Source organism: Erpetoichthys calabaricus, chromosome 11 (genome assembly GCF_900747795.2).
Source record: "Erpetoichthys calabaricus chromosome 11, fErpCal1.3, whole genome shotgun sequence".
Lineage (NCBI taxonomy): Eukaryota > Metazoa > Chordata > Cladistia > Polypteriformes > Polypteridae > Erpetoichthys > Erpetoichthys calabaricus.
This window is the reverse complement of record NC_041404.2, coordinates 68552057-68573267: the sequence shown is the minus strand read 5'-3', so window position 1 is coordinate 68573267 and position 21211 is coordinate 68552057. Positions and strand designations below refer to the sequence as shown.

Here is a 21211-nt window from a genome sequence, read left to right as displayed (position 1 = left end):
CAAATATTGCAAGAAGGCTTGGAGATCAACCATCACGACGCAAACAGATTTCACCATTGCAGTCTGGCAGCAGGTGTTTTTATGTGAAGAACTGAAAGCCTCAGATTGTCTGTTAAATCAGCAGTCTGCTGGATTGTGCACTGCTGTGTGTTATTTTTTTCAATAGTGCACACTGTATTGAGCATTGTATGATTACAATTATACAAAGTTCGATTTACTAGTGTCACATGAGAAATACAATCTGAATTTGAGCTTACAAGGAATGCCTTCATCATTAAACCCACGTGATCGGGAAGCAGACATGTCATCCTAGTGATACGTTGCTTCCTAAGGGTCTGAGATATAAAGCTCTGCATCAGGGTTTAGGCACAAATATAGACATTAAATGGCATTACGTGATTTTATTCAATACAAATTATGGCCAGATAGCTGAATAAGTCATTCTTTGGATGATAAATTAAATCGGGCAACATCACATACTACTGCTCTGCTGCTACTAAACTGAGACGTTCAACTTGTAGTTGATGCCTTTCACTTTCAGTAATGCCACGTGCAGGGCATGCAGCCAGTCAGTCACAAGTTAAATGCTGGCAGAAGTTGCCTTGTATATGTTTTTGTGACTTTTGTCCTACATTTGCAATGATCCTCGTTCAAACCTAGTGGTGCAATATTGGATGTGTGGAACATAGGCTCTTCTGTTGATTATTATGTTTTGGATATTTTATTAAGTTCATAGTGGAAGGCTACTTTCAGCCATCACTTAGCACAGGGGTTCTCAAACTCCGTCCTGGGGGTCCATTGTAGTTTTAGGTTTTTGTTCCAAACAGATTTATAATCAGTGACACAACTGCTGGCACTGATAACTCTTTTAATTAGCGGATATTTTTTCCTCTTCTCATATTCTATATTCAGAAAAGCACAACAGCATGATTTTTACATTTATAAGAAACTTAGAAATATTTCAATTTTTGCTACAGAATTAAAATGCTTAACTCACTTTTGTTGCTTTCATTATATTTTGTCCTTTCTCTGTGCAGTTTACTTCCTTCATTGTACCTTAATAATGACAACTAAAAATGAGCGCAGCAGACACCCAGGCAAACGACACTGAATCATCAAAGGCTACGACTACTTTAGTGTTAGACCAACTAATTAGAAAACAATGGATTAATTAAACAATTAGAACACCTGGAAAAACAGAATGAATATCAAGATGAAAATATTATTAAAAAGAAAAAAATACATTATTCCCATATAACTTCTTTTACATTTTAATAACTTTTTTTTTTTTTTTTTTTTACTAAAAACTTAAAGGGAAGGTCTACAGGACAATAGTGAGACCAGCTATGTTATATGGGTTGGAGACGGTGGCATTGACCAGAAAGCAGGAGGCAGTGCTGGAGAAAGAAGAAGTTATCTAGTTTCTACATTGTTCCCAAACCACAAAATCTGGGAACTAAGAGTTCACTTAATTACGCCCAGTAAAAACAGAAGCTGGTTGGAACAAAAACCCAGAGTCACAGGGGGTCCCCAGGACCCAGTTTGGGATCCCCTGACTTAGGTCAAATAGGCAAAAGGTGTAGCACTCCAAAATGTATAGGAAACTGAACTAAAGTGGGTAAAGCACGGCCCAGTGGTCCATACTAGTCGATTCAACAGAATAAACGAGGAAACTGGTGCCTGATATGGACTCTGGAAAAGAGAGAAAACAAACACCTTAATCTATAATCCAAGATGCTCATGAGGCAACGTGAAGCTGAGACATTTGGGCATCGAGCAGTGCCCCCCGTGTTTCGCTCTTCAAGTCACTGATCAAGGAAACAAGATAGACAGCACATAAGCTATGACATATAATAAACAAAAGTAACTTTTCACATTTCTCATTTTTGACATCTTAATTTTAATAATAAAATTCTTAAAAAAAGACAAACCAGAACAAATAAATGGCAATAAAAAGGATCAAATTCTGACTTTCATAAAGGGATTGTAAGAGCTGTTATTATACTGCCCCTTCACAGGAGACCACACTGTTCTTGATCGTCAAACAACACTTTCCCTTTAAATATTTCTGGAAAGCGTAATATCCAACCAAACATGGCCACCCAGTGACTGACTAAGGCAGTATATGATAAAAAAGCAGGAAATCAATGCATAAGTAAATACATGTATGACATAAATTGATCACCCTGATGAGTGAACTATAAAAAGAAAAAAAGTACAAAGACTTGTAAAATCCAAGGTTTGACAATTTAGGAGTGTTACTGATCTCCTGAAGCCACTCTGTATATATAAAAGCTGCTCTACAGACGGGTCACGAGAGTGCCGACGTGGCTAATAGTGGCCAAGACTACTGTCCTACATAAAATTAAGACAATACATAAGAGAAACAATGCAATATGTCATTATTACATTTGACTCGTGATTATAGCACTCTGCTACCACACATCAACCAGCAAGAGGGGCTAACAGAACATAAAACAAAGAGGACAGGACAATAAAGGGACACCGAAGCAGCCACACTTACTGCTTAGCTGCCACTCTGAAACTGATTTTTACCATCTGCCTGGAAAATTGTGCCAACATGGCATCCCACCTATGAAATGTACTCAGGCGCATTAAGGATATTAAGGGACCTAGCATAATACCCCTCTGTGGAACACACAACATCCTTCACATCACCGACTTTACCTTAATATACCACAAAGAGCATTTCCCCTTTAAATAAAATCTGCCAGACAAATGTACCAAGAAGTACAAGTGGCAACATTAACTCAGGTGGCACCTCGGATGTCACTGCACTGAACGGTTCTCCAGATGCTAATCTTTTTAGGAGGATCTGTCAGGCCCCACAGTCAGTGTATCTCACACGCCCTGCTTCAGAAAATGTGAATGTTAAGATAAGGCTTTAGTCATACCGTCCCCTGAAAGGGAAAATGGCCACATTAAAGAAGCAGGGCATGAAGAGTCACACACCCAGCAATGAATAAGGATAGGCCTCAAAAAAAAGATTTGTGTCAGCAAGACAGGGTCCTACCACAACCCTTTACTCATTTATCATTCATACTTCCTAGTCTGACTGTAAGCCATGTCATCTTCTCTTGTAGTGGTCTCATCTATGGCTGTCCTTGGATTACCAATAAGTATGCCAAGAACCTCCTCTAACAACCTTCATCTGCATCTGCTGTATGCCTGGATCATTTAAACTGACCCCACCACCCCACCAGCCCCAGCCCTCTTCTCTATTTGCCTATCAATGTGATAGCTATGCAGTATGTTCACTCAGAAAACTCTAGAATGTTCTACAATTGAATGAATGAATATGTGCAAAGAACAAAAAACTCAACCAAGAACAACTAGCAGCCAACTGTGTTTCAGTCCATGGCTTTCCTGAAGGTGTACATCCTAGTAGGTGTGAATTGACATTTACTTATTCAGTTGTCACCTTTATCTAAAGTATTTTACTAAACACTGGTGCAACAGTTTCCACATTATAATGGACTTTCTTTGGGATGTTTGTGATTTATCATCTAGTAGGCTGGGCCTCCCATTTCCTGAGGAGGTAGAGTCCCCCATAACCCTACGATTGGATTGAGTGGGTTCAGAAAATGGGTGGAATTTGTACTTCGCAAAGACCAATGACAGAGCCTATCAAACCAAAGAACACAATCACCCCGAGTCAGATACTGACTGGTATAATGGAGGTATGGGATTTCCTCTGTGGTTTGCGTGTGAAAGTGGAATATTTTGCTAATCTGATCAAATTTCACTTCCGCTATTTCATGATTCTTTAACAGAGTGGGAGTTAGGAAGTAAAGCGTTGACCAGGACATGACAAGTTGGACAAAGAGAACCAAGCCAAAATGACTTTAGAGAATGCCTACTGTCTCCTCAAAGTTTGTCATGGCACAACTGCTTAAACATGTCAGTTTCAATATCATCTATCATCTGAGCCACAAGATGACCATCAGGCTTGATGACCAATAGAGAATGAAAGGCCTCAACAGAGATAGATAATGCTTAGGGAGATACATAGCACCTCACTGAGCTCAGATGTGTGACCAGTAACTAAGAGAAGTGCTTTAGGAGCAACTAATGTCAAGCAGCAATGAACTAAACATGCCATTTCACTTTGCAAAGGAAGGACTGGCTTGGATCAACTTTGTAACATAAACATAGTGTTCCTTGATGCAGATCAATCAAAAATGAAAGACATCTATCTCACTTGTGGTCCTCGACGAATTTTAGATTGACTACCACCACATCATAAGTACGGGCTTCACAAAAATCTGGATAGACAAAGAAAGATGTCCTTCCTCATGGTTATGAAGAGCAAGTCTGCGGTGATTTTTCAAAGGTGCGACTCTAGTACTAACACACGATCCTCCTCACGGTTATTCCAAGCATAGTACGCTGCAGCCAGTGGAATGGAGTGGTGGCTCAGCATTAGGGATGCTCAGATCTGTAAAGCAAATGGGGGGTGGGGAAGGTCATTTTTGGGGTCAGTGAATGCTTCAAATTGTCTGTTTATATTAATGTAATTAGGTATTTACGTTATGAGAATTCACTTTACAAAGAGGTTTTCAGGAATGGATTACCTTCATAAAGCTGTACATTTTCACAATTCAATGATGGCATCCAGAATAGCCTGCTGTAAACTTTCCATTATATGCCATGCTTCCTAAATAATTTAAGATTCATCTGCCAAATTTTGTTTTGCCAGGAACTGTAATGAAATAATTAAACTGTAGTATATAGAATGACTAAAAAGTCTAAAAAAAGTGCTGATGTGTGGTGTCAACAACCAAATTATGATGCTTTGCATTGAACACTTTACCACATCTATGCTTTCAATGAAGTAATTGACAAAGTCACCACCCTACGTGATGCCCCAACAGGAATGCAGTATGCGTGCTCATGGGCATCCTCAAAACATGTCAGTTTAGGTGGTCAAGAGAAGAGTGATGCAATGGAGTGTTTCGATCAGTGACTTCTGAAAGCATGCCACTGTAAAAATGAAAAGTGTGAGACTGGGACAGCTTTGATGGTGAGTATTTTGCTTTGAGATGGTCATTAACGGTAAATTTACCCTAACACACAAATGATGGAAGTGGTATGATGGGATCGTTTTAGATTCTCTTATTGCACTCTTGCTATGACATGCACCTGTAGGTTCGTTCATACACATCCTGGCATACAGATGACATAGCCTGAAAAAGCCAAGGACAGAGTTCCACTTCACTCTCTCGTTCTTTCTTTTCAGGTGTTTATTATGTTTATGCTGTCACAAAGTTAATTTGTCCTGGGATTCCCGTCATGTTTTGCTCCCTCCACAGTACATTATAGTGTACTTATGTGTATATATTATTTACATACACACACATGCATTTGAATGGAGTGATGTTCCACCTCGATAATATACATATTTCAGTTGTGTCAAATTTGAATTCTGTAAAATGATTCTTCACAAGTATATTCTACTGTTGTGCGACTATTTAAATGGGGTGTCCATATGGTGACAGAGGCCTGCTGCTACTGCAAACCTGTAATCCTGCATAACTATGAGAAAACTAGACATACATCTCATGCCAAGGCCAAGATGCCGACTTGCGCCTCAAAAAACAATCATATCCATCCTAGTGGTGGGTGCAGACATGAAAAAATTTAAATGTTCTGTTTAACAAAATGATGTGTTGCAGTGTTGACACGGGAGGGGGCCAAAGCCCAGTGTTATAAATGATTGGGCAGTTATGACAAGTTACTTTGTATACAAAAACGTTCGCGCCTGTAAAAATTTACTTTCTTGATGTTTCTGGAAGACACTACAAAAAAAAAACCATATACATAAACTTGACCTACAAACATCTCGACTTTCACAGGTAATATTTTAACTTTTGAAGCAACACTGATTGTTTGGGACATGATGTTGGCCCTTTGTAAGATTAGGGATCAGTAAAAGACAACACACAAAGCAACATTTGGCAAATTATGCTTAAACAAATCTGTAAAAATCTCCTTGGCTACTCTGGCGGGACTATCTAATACAGGTGGTAGAGCATTAGAATCTGTTACTGTCCCTTGGGAACATCACTTAAACTCACAAACTGTGAATGAAACTGACACACAATTAGCTTCCTGTCTGCTTTTGTACAAAGTCTACAGTCGTGTCCATTTAAGTTTTCTTTTACACATAACAGAATTATATGGATGCACAGATCTGAACTAAGTTTCGCAGTGGCTAAGCACATGTCTGTTTCAAGACAATAACCATAATGCTGGTCAGTTTTCCCTGTAGATTATATTTGCAAGTCAGTCTGTTCTTTCATTTCTCCTCACTATGTTGGCAGAGACAACTTGCCTCACCAACTCTAACAAGTACTGCCAGGTCTAAATCACAGCACCAACTGGATGTCAGGAATCTTCTTCCATACTGAAGCTGCTGCGGCGACTACTTGTCTTTGAGGCTCCTGGGGAGATTGCACACAGTAGAGGGTCAGTGGCTCCTACAGGAGAGAGGGTGCCATCATCCATAAGAATGTCATCAATGCCTATATTAGATGTCAGGCCCAGATGAAAGGTTCCAGCTGATGGATCCTCCAAGTCTCCGAAGTTTAGGTGGCCTAAGTCAAGTGCAGTGCTTGTCAAGTTGACTTCCCCTCCTGCAGAGGGGAGGGATGCAAGGAAAGCAGAAGAAGGTCCAGTGGCTGCAGCACCATTATTTGTGGTAGCTGAGAGGAGGTTAGAACTTTGTGACTCAGATGAACCAAGGTCCAGCTGGGTCTGTGTCATTGGGGTGACAAGGCCATGCATACGGGCCTGCATTTCCAGCTCCTGAAAGAATAAGGTTAGAAAATGTGATTAGGTCATAGAATAAAGATCTACTGCAATATACTGGGCAGGATACCAGAATAATTTCTAAAATAACCAATAGAACAGAACTGAGAACATTCACTAGTGAGCAGCTTTCTTGTTCTAATTAATTTCCCAGGAATTGACAGGCCTTCAAAAAACACAAGCAAGATAATAATTGTTAGATATGTAGGTGTTTGACTTTAAACACTATTGAAAACCAAAATGAAGCTAAAATAATCCTAACACTAACTACAAGTCAAAAAGGCCTAAATCTAATTGTTCATTCTTCTCCTTGCTAATACTTTATCTGATCCAATGTCTGACCAAACTACTGAGTGCCACCCCATCTTTTACATGGGGGATGAGATGAGATCTCTGGTCACTAACCAGTGATAAGCAGTGGGCTTCATTATTACAAGTAACATGCCAATACAACCAACTCACAAACTGCAAATAAAATGAGGATGTGATGGCAACACAAAAATAACAAAAATGAATGATAAATAAAATAAGAATGCTAGTGCAACAAAAAATTACACAAAATAAATCAAGATGATTCCAAAACCATGACAAAGAGCAATCATGTGCATCCATGGATAAAATGACATGCCTTAATTCAAACTGGAGTTAAAAGTCTTTGGTCTTAAGAAAAAAATGGCTATTTGGGGACCTAACCCACGTCTGCAAATTTCTCAAAGAAATTGATAAAATTTATTCATCAGAGTTCTTCTAATCAAATAGTGGATCGCAAGCACCAGGACACTAGTGGAAATTAATGGGAAGTGTATTTAAGAAGAAAGCCATGAACCAGATCTTCACACAAATTGTCATGGGAATCTGGATCAAACTACCAAGTCAAGCAGTGAAAGTAGAAACCTTAGAAATTTTAAAAAAGTATTTAGGTTTGATCATTGGACAACTTAGATAAACTTATTGAACTGAACAGCCTCCTGTCTTTCAAATATTTAATGTTCTTAAGCTCTAAACAGAGAATTCAACTTGTAATACTATATAAGGAAACTGATACTGTTTTCAGACAAAACATTTGGCAAACTGGTGACTAGGAGTGTTGATAGCTTTATGAAAATAGAGAGAAAATCAATGGGGCTAGTTATGTATGGAATAAATTCCTGTGGTGTGATGGAAATGAAATGTGCATACAGCAATTAAGCTGTGTGTAGACCGTTCAGGCAGACAGATGCAAAAGGCAGTGTAATACCTGGATCCTGAGCATCAGGCTGCGATTGGTGTGTTCCAGCTTTTTCTGTCTTGTCTCGATCTCCTTGCTGCGCTGCTGTTCCTTCTGCAGCTTCCGTATGTAGTCAACTGAAGCCTTCAGTATTGTGCCTTTGTTCCAGCGTATCTCCCTGCCAAACCAGAATGCAAAAGATGAAAGAAACATCTGGCATACAATTTCCCATAGCACTATGTTGCCTAGTCAGCTTCTGCACCAGATTTTTACTCTGTTGTTAACCAAACCCGTTCTGTCAGGACTTCTTGTACATACCTACAGATGGCATAAGCGATCTATAATCAGTCAAAGTTTTGGTAAATACAGTACTGTATGTGGCATCTCAATATTGATGATCATAGCTACTGATGTCACAGCTTCAAACGCCACCCCACTACTCTTTGTGTAATAAAGAGCAAGTTAATTAACATGTTTTTCTGTATTTAAGAAAATAAAATATCTGATGACCTGATCTTGTAAAGAATAGTATGGCAGCAAAAGTAGCATTTGTTATTTCAAAGTATCAGAATCTTAATTTGACTCCTGCAATTATCTGTCCTTGTTTCTGGTGAAATTCTCTAAGATACTATGTATTGCCACAGTCCAAAGATTTGTTCTTATAAACTGGCACACTGTGTGTGTAGATGCGATTGTCTAAAATTACTTTCTACACCAAGCGTGTTGTTACTGAGATAAACTTTACCTACTCATGAATATGTGAGTAGGCCTATAGAAAATGGATGAATGTAAACTTGAATGTGTTGATTACAGAGTTACAGAGCATATTTTCATTGGTTGTGTAATATAAAACTAGGACATTTCTGAACCACTTTTATAGATCAAATAGGTAAAATGTTGACCTACGGATCACTAGATTTAGGAATAAGCATCCCCAGCTCTTTAATTCTGTCGTTGATGTTGAACCTCCGTCTTCTCTCAACTGGAAAAAAAAATATGAATGAATAAAATAATTTTGAGTCAGTTGTTATGAGAATTGCACCTGTTGATTTAGAATAAAGCAAGGTGACGGACTGAATATGGTTTAAGTTAGTTACAGATGATCATGACAAACTGGTCACTATCCTAATTATAATGTATAGACTGTAATATAGCAGACAGCACAGGAAGACCAGAGGTATAAATCACTGAAACAGGAATGATGTTTGAGTACCATGGGCCAAAAGTGTAAGCTTTCAAAAAATCCAGGATTGATGATTGTTATGTAATAGGATAGCCATAATAATAAAAAGATTATCACAAGCAGAAGCAGAAAATAATGCAGGCTTTGCTCTGAAATCAAACACGGCACACTTACTGAGGTTGTGGTTGTCCTTCTTCTGACGCTCTTTAATAAAGGCCTTTGCCTCTGCATCTGGAACATAACAGCAAGACATACGAATATTAGACTCAGAGGATCCACTCTTTCCACTGGCAACTACTGTCCTGAGATTTTAGAATAGTTTGCATAACACCATTGGTACCTGTCATTTCTGTCTTTATGTTTGGCAAGTCTGCTGGACATGAGTTGCTTACTGTAATTGTTGGGGCTGCCACCCCAGGGTTGTAGAGGTCCAGTACGGTTCCAGAAACAGGAAGCTGATCAAAAAAAGAAATAAATATCAAACCCTAACTATCAAAAAAGAAATAAAATAAACATCAAACCCTAACTATCGGGTCAGGACTGGGACTCCGGCACAGCTTCGTCACACAAATATTTCTGCCAAGATATACAACCTCAAGGATGCTATCATCACTATGCACGCAATTCAGAAAAAAATATGCTGTCAAGGTTCAGGTTAAGTTGATTATATTTCTACTAGGGGGCATGAGAAATGCACCTAGATCATATGGAAGTTTTTAACATGTAAAGTGCCTCTCATACAGCAGGTCTTTATGTACCATTTACTTTGTGAATAAAATTAGTTTTTTTTTTTTAATGAAAAAAGTAAGCAAAAATATAGCATGGAAAAATCATTCTTGTAAATAACACCAACAGCATCCAGTTAGTTAACTTTTTGGTCTATGAAGATAAATCTAAATGCAAATTTTAATATAGGCCTTATAATAGCACAGTTTTTTGATTTACTATATACGTCTTTTTCTATATTAAAAAGAGGGCAGTTGGGATGCAAAGAGAGGGGATAAGAACAGAATATCAACACAAAACTGCACAGACACATACATATACATATGACCTAGCGAACATACTTTTTAACTTATCTCTGTTTGTTGCTCCCAGTGGATTCAACCATTCCTTGAGATGTTGCCATATCTCTCTGTTTAATCTCAACTGATTATCTAAATTGTTTTTCCTTTTCTCTTTTTTTATACTTACATGACATTACCCATGGAACCAAGTATCATTTAAGATTTGAAGAAAACATTATTTACCAGATGGCAAGTCCTTTCAGCTGAACAAGCCCAAACCACACATTATCTTAATGGTAATTAATAAAACCAGCCACTAATACAAAAACAGTAATCTCTATGGCAATGCATACAGAAAACAGACTGTGGAAACTAAATAAAATTGTTTTGCCACGGTCAGTCACCACTGCAGACCTCTTCTCAGAAGATCAAGGCACAACAAGAAAGGCTGAAGGAACAGATCCACTAAGAGCAACTATGACAATAATGAAATAGTGAAGGTACACTTTAAAAAGACAGAAGCACAAGACAAAACAAGACACGTAAACAAAAGGAAACTTTGGAGAAAAAAAAAATCAAAGACATAAACTTTTGAAAGTGTACTCGCTAATATTTAAAAGCCACAATTAGTGCATTAAGGAAGAAACTGTCCAAGTGGAAGAATGAAAAATGCAAACAAGATTCATTCATTAGAATGTATGAGCATATGGAAAACATAAGAGTCAGTAGGAAGACGAGTAATTACAAGTAAAGATCAATAAATGTTCAAGTGGCATTGAAGTTAAAATAAAAAATAAATGAACAAAATAATTATTTTGCCTAACTCTTCACAAAGGAATTTGCACATGCAGTAGCTCAGGAAATATCAAAAATATATTAAAGTGGGTCTAGTTAGACTTGGACATGGGGTCCCCTGTGTCATAATTTGTGACACATAACTGAACATTGTCAGACCTGCTTGTTCCAAATAACGGATGTCGGGTGGGGTGGAATGTTGTAGAGTCTATCCTGGAAGCATGGTGCATAAGGAAAGAACCAACCCTTGACCTACACATAACAGGGGGCTATCACTCCCACAGTCCTACACTCACACTCACAGTAGAATTACCAATTCACTTCAACCAGGCTCATCTTTGAAATACGATATGCCCAAAATGTTCAAACTGCATACATAACAAGGCAGGGATTTGAATCTCGGAAGCTGAATCTATGAAGCATCAGCAATAACCTACAGTAAGCTTAGCCATACTGTCCTAATTAAACAGTTAAAAAGACACTGCAGAGTGTGATTAATATTTTCTCTTTTTTTCAGTGGGCTTTGTTCCCTTTATTATAACCAAAAAGAAGTAGCTTAAAACAGGAGACCAGGTCCATAATGCAAATGAAATCTAAAGATAACCTACTTCAATGTCATTCCAGACCTTAATGGCAACCAAATGGTTAAACATTTTAAATTAGTTAAGATATCAAAATAATATAATCTAGGCAAGAAAAACTTACTAATGTCTTTGTACATAAAACATATATAAGCTAGAATTTTTATAAAATGTAAGCAAGCTGTGTAGAAAAATTTTAGATTAGAACAATAAATGTGAAATGTGAGAAATAATATTTGACTAAGCCAGGAATCCAATAAAATTCAGAAATCAGAATTAAATCCAGCAGTTTGGGGGGGAGGAGTTCATGAAAGGGTATTAGGAACCTCCATCATCATCATCATGTTTGTTCCTGGCAAGTGTCCCTGTGGCAAACTGCTAAGCTGGGCTGACCAGGTCTCCCTATCCCTAGCAACTTTCTCCAAACCTTTCTAGGGAATCCCAAGTTGCCACCCTGACTAATGAGATATAGCACGTCCTGGCCTGGGGAACCAGATATTATCCCTGAGGGCACTCTAACTACATGCCCAAACCAGCTCACTTGACTCCTTCAGTTAGAATTAGCCTAAAAAAATCTGTGTGGTGCCTTAATGTGAGACCACCACCTACAAGATGAAGGGTGAGGGTCAGGAGCAGAGCAAGTCTGGAGAAAGGAAAGGCTGTAATGGGCTGACACACTCCTACAGCTCTGGTATTAAAGAATTCTACCTCAACTTCTGTAATATACCTTACTGTTCTACCATCAATCAGTACAACAGAAGAGGTTGATTTTACATGAAGATGAAGTTGTCAGGGACTTACCAGGAAATTTAGTTTTACTTACAAGAAGTAATGAATTTCTGGGGTAGTAAATATTGGTAGTTGCCAAAGGAAAGAACACTGTCTAGTTTATTGTGAGAAAAGATATGAAATGTTTGGCTCAAAAAGTGTACACTTAAAGTTAAACAAATTAGGAATTAGAAATGACATTAAGAAAATGAGACTGTGGGCTTTTGGGTGGAGCAGGAAATGGCCAAGGCGCAAGAAGGGAGTGGAGTCTTCCAGGGATTCAAGTTAGAACTGTTACTTTTACTTTTCTTAGAACTTTATAGAATTTGCCATAGTGAGTACACTTCAGATTTTTTTAAAATAGCACAACATTCATAATTCAGAAACACTTAACAATTTTCAAAAGTGAGAAAATGTACATTAGCAAAGGTACATGCGAACTGCTACATGCAGGCAACAAAAACAGAAACTATAAAAATACCTGATGTAAGACACAGATACACATGAAACATTTTTTTTTAAGTATTTAGAGGTTTAAGCTGTTACATCATTCTTGTTCTCCAATGTGCAAAGGCAATTAAAATGACAAAAAGCACAATATAGCAAAAACTGTACACTATACAACAATATATGTGCTTTTCAAATTCTATAGTGCCTAGGGTGACAGCACTTTGTTAAATTTTCATCACCATGCATAACAATGCTGATAAAATAAGTAAATATGAGCTTTTCTTGACTACAGGATATGTGCTACACTGAAAGAACAAGGAAACACTGCCTTCAGTTGTGAAGAGGGAAAAGGCCAACTTTTCTATTTGGAACTAAGACAAAATTCTTTTTCATTCACTGCAGAAAATGATGCACAAAATTTTGTTGTGAGCCACATATAGTCAGCAAATTCAGTAAATATGTGGTCATTCATAGTGAAGCAAATGTTTCTACCTGCATTTTTGTTGTTGGTTTCCTCTCCTTCAAAAGCACACATGCACGTGTGGATGCCTTATATATGGCAGATTCCAATTGTCTTGTCTCTGCAGACCACCTATCTTCTCCTAGCACACTGGGTGGGACAGACTTCCTGCAGCTTTATCCTGTGGTCTGTCCCGCCCATCTTGGACCCACATCTAAAATTATCTCTGAATTAGTTTGCTTTTCTTCAGAGATCTTTCAGGAGGAAACATGTACAGTTTAACTTCCCGAGGTAAATTCAACTGGCAGAGTAAAGCTTTTTCTTCTTAGTTCAGCACACTCTAATCTGACCCTGATTATGAATGGGTGTGGCTAGGATTATAGAAGTGAAGCTTCACTTGTGAGCTGTTTTATATTTCACATATTTTACCATGGGAATTTCAGGTCTTTATTCTTTTTAACACTTTTTTTCTTTTCTTTAATGTCACTGCTGCTTCACTATCCATTAAAAATGATAATGCCCATTAGTTTTTTTAACTTCTCTGCAATGGACCTTACATGTGGAGACCCTTTAACTTCTGATTTATATTTATACTAGAATTGATATGGCTCACTTGCATGAGGACATATTGAAAACAGGCCATTCACTTAGGCTGTGTGGGCAGTTGCCGATTCCTCAGATGTCCCCAAAATTCTATTTTAGGTTTATTTGATTGCATCACACATTTCATGTAGCATGTATCCGTTAAGTGACTTACAGTGTGTAATACTGGTATAGAGTCCAGGTCTTCAGTCACTAGGCCACACTGCCTGCCTGCTCTAACTGGTTTACAAACTTTGAGAAATGTTATTTGAAACAGACACTTGAAAGCTCTGCAGCTCACCTTTTAACAGACACAAGGTTCCATGGTCAGATCAGTCCAGTTACTTCCCACCTTCTACTCACCATTTCCATAGGCATTCACTTTAAAATATTACTCTTAAATTACTAAGACTTATGCAACACATCACTATCATAATTGACTTCATCTTTAACAATAAATCCCTAATTAACTCTGCCGCACTATTTCCTATATTTGTTCCTACATTTTTTTTTTTATTTTTCAAGTAATTCATGATCTAGCCCTAATGTGGGTACATTGTGCAGCACCAGCTGATCTCCATCCCCGCTCTTATTCATTGTGTTCATATGATTTATGACAACACACAGACACATGCAATCTAACAACTCCCCTCAGTGATAGCCTTGAACCAAGTAACTGCTTGGTCTCATTTACTTAAAGGTGTATTCCACATTTTCACCATGTATCATTTATGCTATAATAATATATAAGAAATGCACAGGAATAGTCCTACACATTTTTTCCTAAGTATGCATATCTGCAATACAGTTCAAGTACAGGCAGGTTACATGACCTGCTTACATTGTCCTCAGAGTCAACGCTAGGCATACTAGGCCACACTGAATGCTCCCAATATATGTGTTTGCTGAAACGCTTTTGACAGCAAATCATATTTCATATTTTCATGCATTAACTTCCTGAATTTACTTATTATGATACATAATTGAAGGAATTCAGAGCCCATAGCAGCTTTAACAACAAGCGGCTATAATATATTGCTTTAAATAAAGTACTTTAATGAGAAGAGGCAATTGATTTAAAATAATGAGTTATAAAGGACATAGTGGGCACTGCTACTACTTTATATATCTGGAGTCCTCGTCTGAAATCACAGCTCAGGCAAAGTGTGTGTAGAGTCTGTGTATTCCACCATGTCTGTGTGGTTTTCCATGAGTATTCTGGTTTTATCTCACTCTCGAAAGATGTACACGCTAGGTTTACTGGAGACTCCACTATGACCTGGTGTGAGCAAATGCCCTGGAAAGCACTAGCATCCCTATCGTGATGTTGCCCCTCCATTACATCCAATACTGTCATGAAAGATTGTGGTCCCCAGTGGCCCTGTATCTTCATTGATTAAATCAATGAATAATGAGATGTGTGCTTCTGTAATTGTATTTATGCATTCTTTTTTTTTTTGATGTTCACACGGCTGTAAATTTCTTTACTGTTTTATGTAAATAATATATATACAGTAAATAAAAAACTCACTTATTAATAGTAAAGAATACACTGTGACAATAAACTTTGCAATCTCCTGGAAGCTCTACAATTTAATAAGAATTGCTCTTACTGTGTTTGACAGCTGCAGGCCAGAATCAATAAAGCCCATGATGTCATCATTGTAGCTTGATTCCAAGCTGATGATTTCGTCAATTACATCATCAATCTGACAAAAAATAAAAAAAATAAAACAAAAATAGTGTCATTCTGGTATTACATGAGTCACAGCTTAGAAATTTTTAAACTTAAATGATGCACTTTTATTACTTGTTAGTTACAGTAAATGATGACTTTCAAATGCCCAATTTTATCATTACTTTGCTTTTCTATTTCCTGAATGATATAGTTTTTCACTGGGGTTCTTTCTGAATTGAATGACAATATTTTCTTCAGCCAATCATGCTACTAACAGTAAAATTTGAACTTCACACCACAGCCATGGATACCAATGAAAATTTTTATTACCAGGCTCTTTAGATTTTGACTTATTGGGATTCAAATCTTCTAATACAGAAGAAGAGTACAGGTATGATAAGATTATCTGAACAGTGTATTGTCCGCATAAAAATTGTAATACTGGGAATCAGCAGGTTTGAGAATGTGGTAAAATAACATTTGCTGGAAAGCTCTGGAAGGCTGCCAGTATCAATTGTTCAATGGATGTCTGAGAAATTACTGAGGTGACTGCTGAGAAGCACCAAGATACTCTAAATAAACCTGTTTTTGTGGCGACATTCCATCATTCCTGAAAAATTACAGTACTGAAGCATCATGTCAAGGGCTGACAATATTCAAGGATGTGAGGCCACTGGGCAGAGATTTTTACTCTTGTGTTAACAAGTTAACAAAAGTAACGCACATTACAGGGGATGCTGATATAAGATAGTTTAGGCAAGATGACTTTTGAATGAAAATTTATTTTGATTTTAATTACTCTAAAAATTGAACCAGAAAAGACTGAAAATAAAATTGTCCATTTCAAGAGAATTTTATTTTGCTTCTTCAATATATTATGCACTTAATCAAAAATCTAAACAATTTTGTCTGGGGTTCTCAAGCTGGATGTCTATGATAAATTTGGATTTTTATTATCGGTAATTTCTGCCTTCAGTATATTTTGGAACTCCTGGTTTACTTCACATCTATAGGATTCATTTATACTCATGCAAGGTTAATGTATAGCTCTTCTAAGGTGTGTTTTGTGTTCCAAGCTAGAAATACTTTGAATCACTGCATACCTTACCTAAGGATTCTTTCTCTATTTAAATTTTGACCATCCATCCATCTATTGTCCACCGCTTATCCGAAGTCGGGTCGTGGGGGCAGTATCCTAAGCAGGGAAGCCCAGACCTCCCTCTCCCCGGCCACCTCCTCCAGCTCCTCAGGGGGGAACCCAAGGCGTTCCCAGGCCAGCCGGGAGATATAATCCCTCCAGCGTGTCCTGGGTCTGTCCCGTGGCTTTCTCCCAGTGGGATATGCCCGAAACACCCCCCTAGGGAGGCGGCCAGGGGGTGTCCTGACCAGATGCCCGAACCACCTCAACTGACTCCTCTCAATGCAGAGGAGCAGCGACTCTACTCCGAGTCTCTCCCGGATAACTGAACTCCTCACCCTATCTCTAAGGGAAAGTCCAGCCACCCTGCGGAGAAAACTCATTTCGGCTGCTTGTATCTGCAATCTTGCTCTTTCGGTCACTACCCAAAACTCGTGGCCATAGGTGAGGGTAGGAACGTACATCAACTGGTAAATCGACAGCCTCGCCTTTTGGCTCAGCTCTCTCTTCACATTGAAATTTTGACCAGAAAGTGGATTTATTGTGCAGCATAAGCACAGCTGCAAAAGAGTAACTGACTAACTGCTGTAATCATTTAGTATAAATTATCCATCCATTAATTGTCAAAGCTGCTTAATCCAGTTCAGTTTCATGGGGCTAGAGCCCATCCCAGCAGCAATGGGTGTAAAGCAGGAAAGGTCTCTTTATCCGGTGCCAGATTTTTAAGTTTTTTAACTTTAAAATCAATTTCAATAACAATAGAAGGTCATTATTATAACAATGACAGATGACAAATGTGCTTCTGTATACTCGGGCACTGCTCCAAAAGATTACCTTTGATTCCCCAGTCCATATGGCCTTTGCATGCACTCCCAGGATCTCCATGTGTTTTTTTTTTTTTTGGCATTCCAGTAACTGTTAGGGCTAAAAGGAGAGTCTAAAGAGTAAGCATGGGTGTGTAGATTTGCGCATCTCTGAGTGACAGACTGCCCTTGGATAGTTTCTGTCTTGTGCCCACTGCTGCTGGAATTGCAACCCTATCCTGCAATGAGCGGATTCAGAAAATAGACGAATGTTGGAGAACATTCAAAGATTTAGCAGATTACTTTATCAGCTGCATCCTTGAACCAGTGTAGACTGTAGGTCAGCTCAAAAAGATCAATGGTAAAAATGTCAAGAAACACAACCAAGGCAAAACAAGTTGGACAGGAAAATTTTGTCATCTTATATGGTAACACTCTTTACTAGACAAGAGGCATTTTGCACAATTCTGCTTATTCAAAGAGTTCCTACAAAACTCCATGACTAATAAAAGAACTCTGGTTATTGTGTTTGTTTTGTCCCTGTAGTATGGCTGTGACAAACCTGGCAGTATCTGAGTGCCAGCTTTTATGCTCCTGCTTTACTGGGCACAGGCAGACTATTCTCCCGAGAAGCATGTGCAAAAGAGATAAACCATCTGTCTTGGTAGGCAATCAGCAGGCATGGTAGACCACGCAGAGATTTATGATGCAGTGGCATACAAAACAGGAAGGGTACAATAATACAAAGCATCTTTGAGAGGGGAGAGAAGCCTCTGCTCTAGGATCAACAAAGCTGCAGTCATGGTAGCCTCTGGGCAAATTCCTACCAAATCATGAAATTTCATTAGAAAGGAATGTAAATATAATTAACAGTGAGAAGTGGTTCTTGAGTTATCCACTTGTTTATCTGCTTCAGGGAAGGATAAGTGGCATTTATGGCTCTACTGTTGGACATTAGCTATGTCTGCTGTTAAAGAAACAAAAATATTCCAGTCTCCTCTACCCCACATCCTTGCAGATGAGACAACTATAAAGCAGTTCATTACTTTTTCCTGCAGCATTTATTGTGAGATACTAAAAATTCCTTCTATTTCACCAACTAGTGTCTAAACAAAGAAGATGATGACGGATTCATTTCATCAGGTTTTGCTGTAGTCTTCACAACCTTGTGCAGCTAGTTAGAACATTTCTCTCAAGTAGCAGAAAGAAAAACAATATCATGGGCATATACTGTTATTTATGGTACTAGTTCAATATCTGCACCACTAATTTTAATACGAGGGGAAGTACTGGTGTTTGACTTTTCAATGTATTGCTTTAATAAATGGTATGCAAACATACCTTGCACTTTATCTAAAAATCCATCAAAGAACAGAAAGATTGGAATGTTCAGGTTGCAAACAAAAGGACATTAAACGATCTGAAATGAAATGAAGCAAAGTTGCTGCGCCTCCTCTTAACTATTGGTTCATTGATTGTGTATGTGGATTTCTTCATTCTCATCTCCTCTATTCAGTGTGCCCAGCTAGCTACATGAACTGAGTAGGGGAGAACAGTGGGTGTAGACACGATAGCCACATAATTAAGATGAAATAAGCAGGTGAAAGGAACAAAACAAGACAAATAATGTTACTATTGCTCCACTCAACACAATTTATATGAATTGTCTCAATTACACTGTGCTAAAAGCCAACTTAAAACAATGAAGTCTAGCTGGAGGCAGCTCCTTAAAATAGCTAGCCTTTTAATGCTTTGACAGCTCTCTCCGATATGGGATTTGTGGTCTGTAAGTTAAAGCTGAAGAAGTTATTGGACTTGGCAACACAACACAAAGTATATGGGTTAATTCCCCATCATTGACTCAATGTGTCACTTGACCAACTTAACATATCTTTCCCACAAATGTAAAAAAAAGTGTAATTAAACAGACCTGTAATGTTAAAGCTCCATAGCTGGGTATTACTATAGAAAGGAGCTATATTATACAGTTTGCTAATAAAACAGACCTATTATAACTAAAAGTAGAACTACTTCACTGAACCAGAGGGAATAAAATACGCTCTTATAGCTTCTGTAGAAAATAGTCATTTTTCTTTTATGGATATTGTTAGTTTGCACTGTGTAATCTAGTACTCAAAGCCTATGTATTATTTTCTATTTTACAACAAAATTACAAATAATAACTGAAATATAGCAAATTCATAATAATTAATGTAATTAAACATGATAAATTAAATTCATGTTGATGAATATTATTGAATATCAAGTCTTTCTGGGAAAAGCAAACTGCAGTTTCCAAAAACATTCCATCACATTGACTTATATTTGGACATCGCACAAAAATTGGTCAAAATGATCAATCATTTTTGTTGGTCAAGTCCAATAAACAAAGCACTTTATTATACCAACTGTACAATTTAGACCTGTTTCAATTCAGTTTCAAGTTGGCTCCAAATGTGCTTCTAAAGGAAAAAAGTGGCTTCAACTTGCATCAAATTTGGTTTGCATCTTTTATGCAGCCCACACTTCACAACTGCATTGCACATTAGACCTTTGGAGACTTTCATATTACTTAATGACAAGCGGCTTCAAAAGGTGCTTAAATTATATACAGACATTATCAAACCCCCTGAATCCAATTCAGGGTGGTGGTGGGTGTGTGTGTGGGGCCTGGATGGTTGGGATATAACTCTGGATAGGGCATCAGTCCATTCTTTGATACACAAATGCATACACCTATACTTACACTGAAGCCACTTTTCAATCAACCTAACAAGAGCATGCTTAGAGACGTAACAGGAAAACTGGAGTACCCAGGGTTTCTTCTATATGCAGAGAGGGTGCAGACTCTATATTCACATTGACTAGGTCTGAGATTTGTAGCACCACTAACTGCAGTGCCACTGCATAGCTCCTGGAAATTTAAATATAAGCAATTTGAACAAACATGTACAACAAATGTTTGTTGTGGACAACTGTGTAAAAGAAATCTTTGTTTGCTTTTATTTTACAACAGAAATATGCTACTGTGAGAATATACTGCATGCTGGAAACCTGAATAGGAATCTGGGCTGCCAAAACATCTCACAATGCCCTCTGGGGCTGCATCAGTAAAAGTGAGTCTATCTCTGATTTGCAGAGCCATTTAGTTGCCAAATTGCTGGTTTACTTGGGGCAGGTCCTGTGGTTATCTTACTTCATTAAGAAGAGTCTAGACTAGTGTGCCTTTTTAGATAGATAGATAGATAGATAGATAGATAGATAGATAGATAGATAGATAGATAGATAGATAGATAGATAGATAGATAGATAGATAGAAAAATTCAAAAAGTGCTATTGGTCACTCCATCTAATAAATGTCAATTTCATCAACAATACTAAAAACAGTTTTGAAAAATCATTGTTAAATGTAGGGAGTATTTAGAAATGCTGATGGGTCAGATATTCTGAGTAACCTTCCAGAGATAAACCTTCGATTTTTGTTTTTTTTTTTTCATTTTTAATGCCGGACAAGGGATGTGAAGTTATCAATAATTATATCAGTCTTAGTAGTAAATTTACTAAACTGCGAAGCCTTCACTCTCATTTATTATTAGGAGAAGTGTCATAATGAATTGTTTACTATGTGATTTGATGCATTGTTTGCATGTAATAAATATGTAAGACACACCATTATCAGTTCCTGCATAAGATAAATTTAACTGAATTAAGGACTCTAGGCTTTTTTC

The 21211-nt window shown here is 37.8% G+C and overlaps 1 protein-coding gene across 1 annotated transcript in view; it reads right to left on the bottom strand.

Moving 5' to 3' along the window:
* Positions 1 to 1876: 1876 nt before the first annotated feature.
* Positions 1877 to 21211, bottom strand: part of tfe3a (transcription factor binding to IGHM enhancer 3a) — a 79389-nt gene continuing 60054 nt past the window's right edge. Inside the window, exons 5-10 of the mRNA XM_028813289.2 lie at positions 15478 to 15573; positions 9562 to 9676; positions 9396 to 9452; positions 8945 to 9020; positions 8069 to 8216; positions 1877 to 6828 (exon numbers count right to left, since the gene is read on the bottom strand). Of these exons, the coding sequence (XP_028669122.2) occupies positions 6409 to 6828; positions 8069 to 8216; positions 8945 to 9020; positions 9396 to 9452; positions 9562 to 9676; positions 15478 to 15573 (912 nt within the window). The 3' untranslated portion in view covers positions 1877 to 6408. The remainder of the gene's footprint in view (positions 6829 to 8068; positions 8217 to 8944; positions 9021 to 9395; positions 9453 to 9561; positions 9677 to 15477; positions 15574 to 21211) is intronic.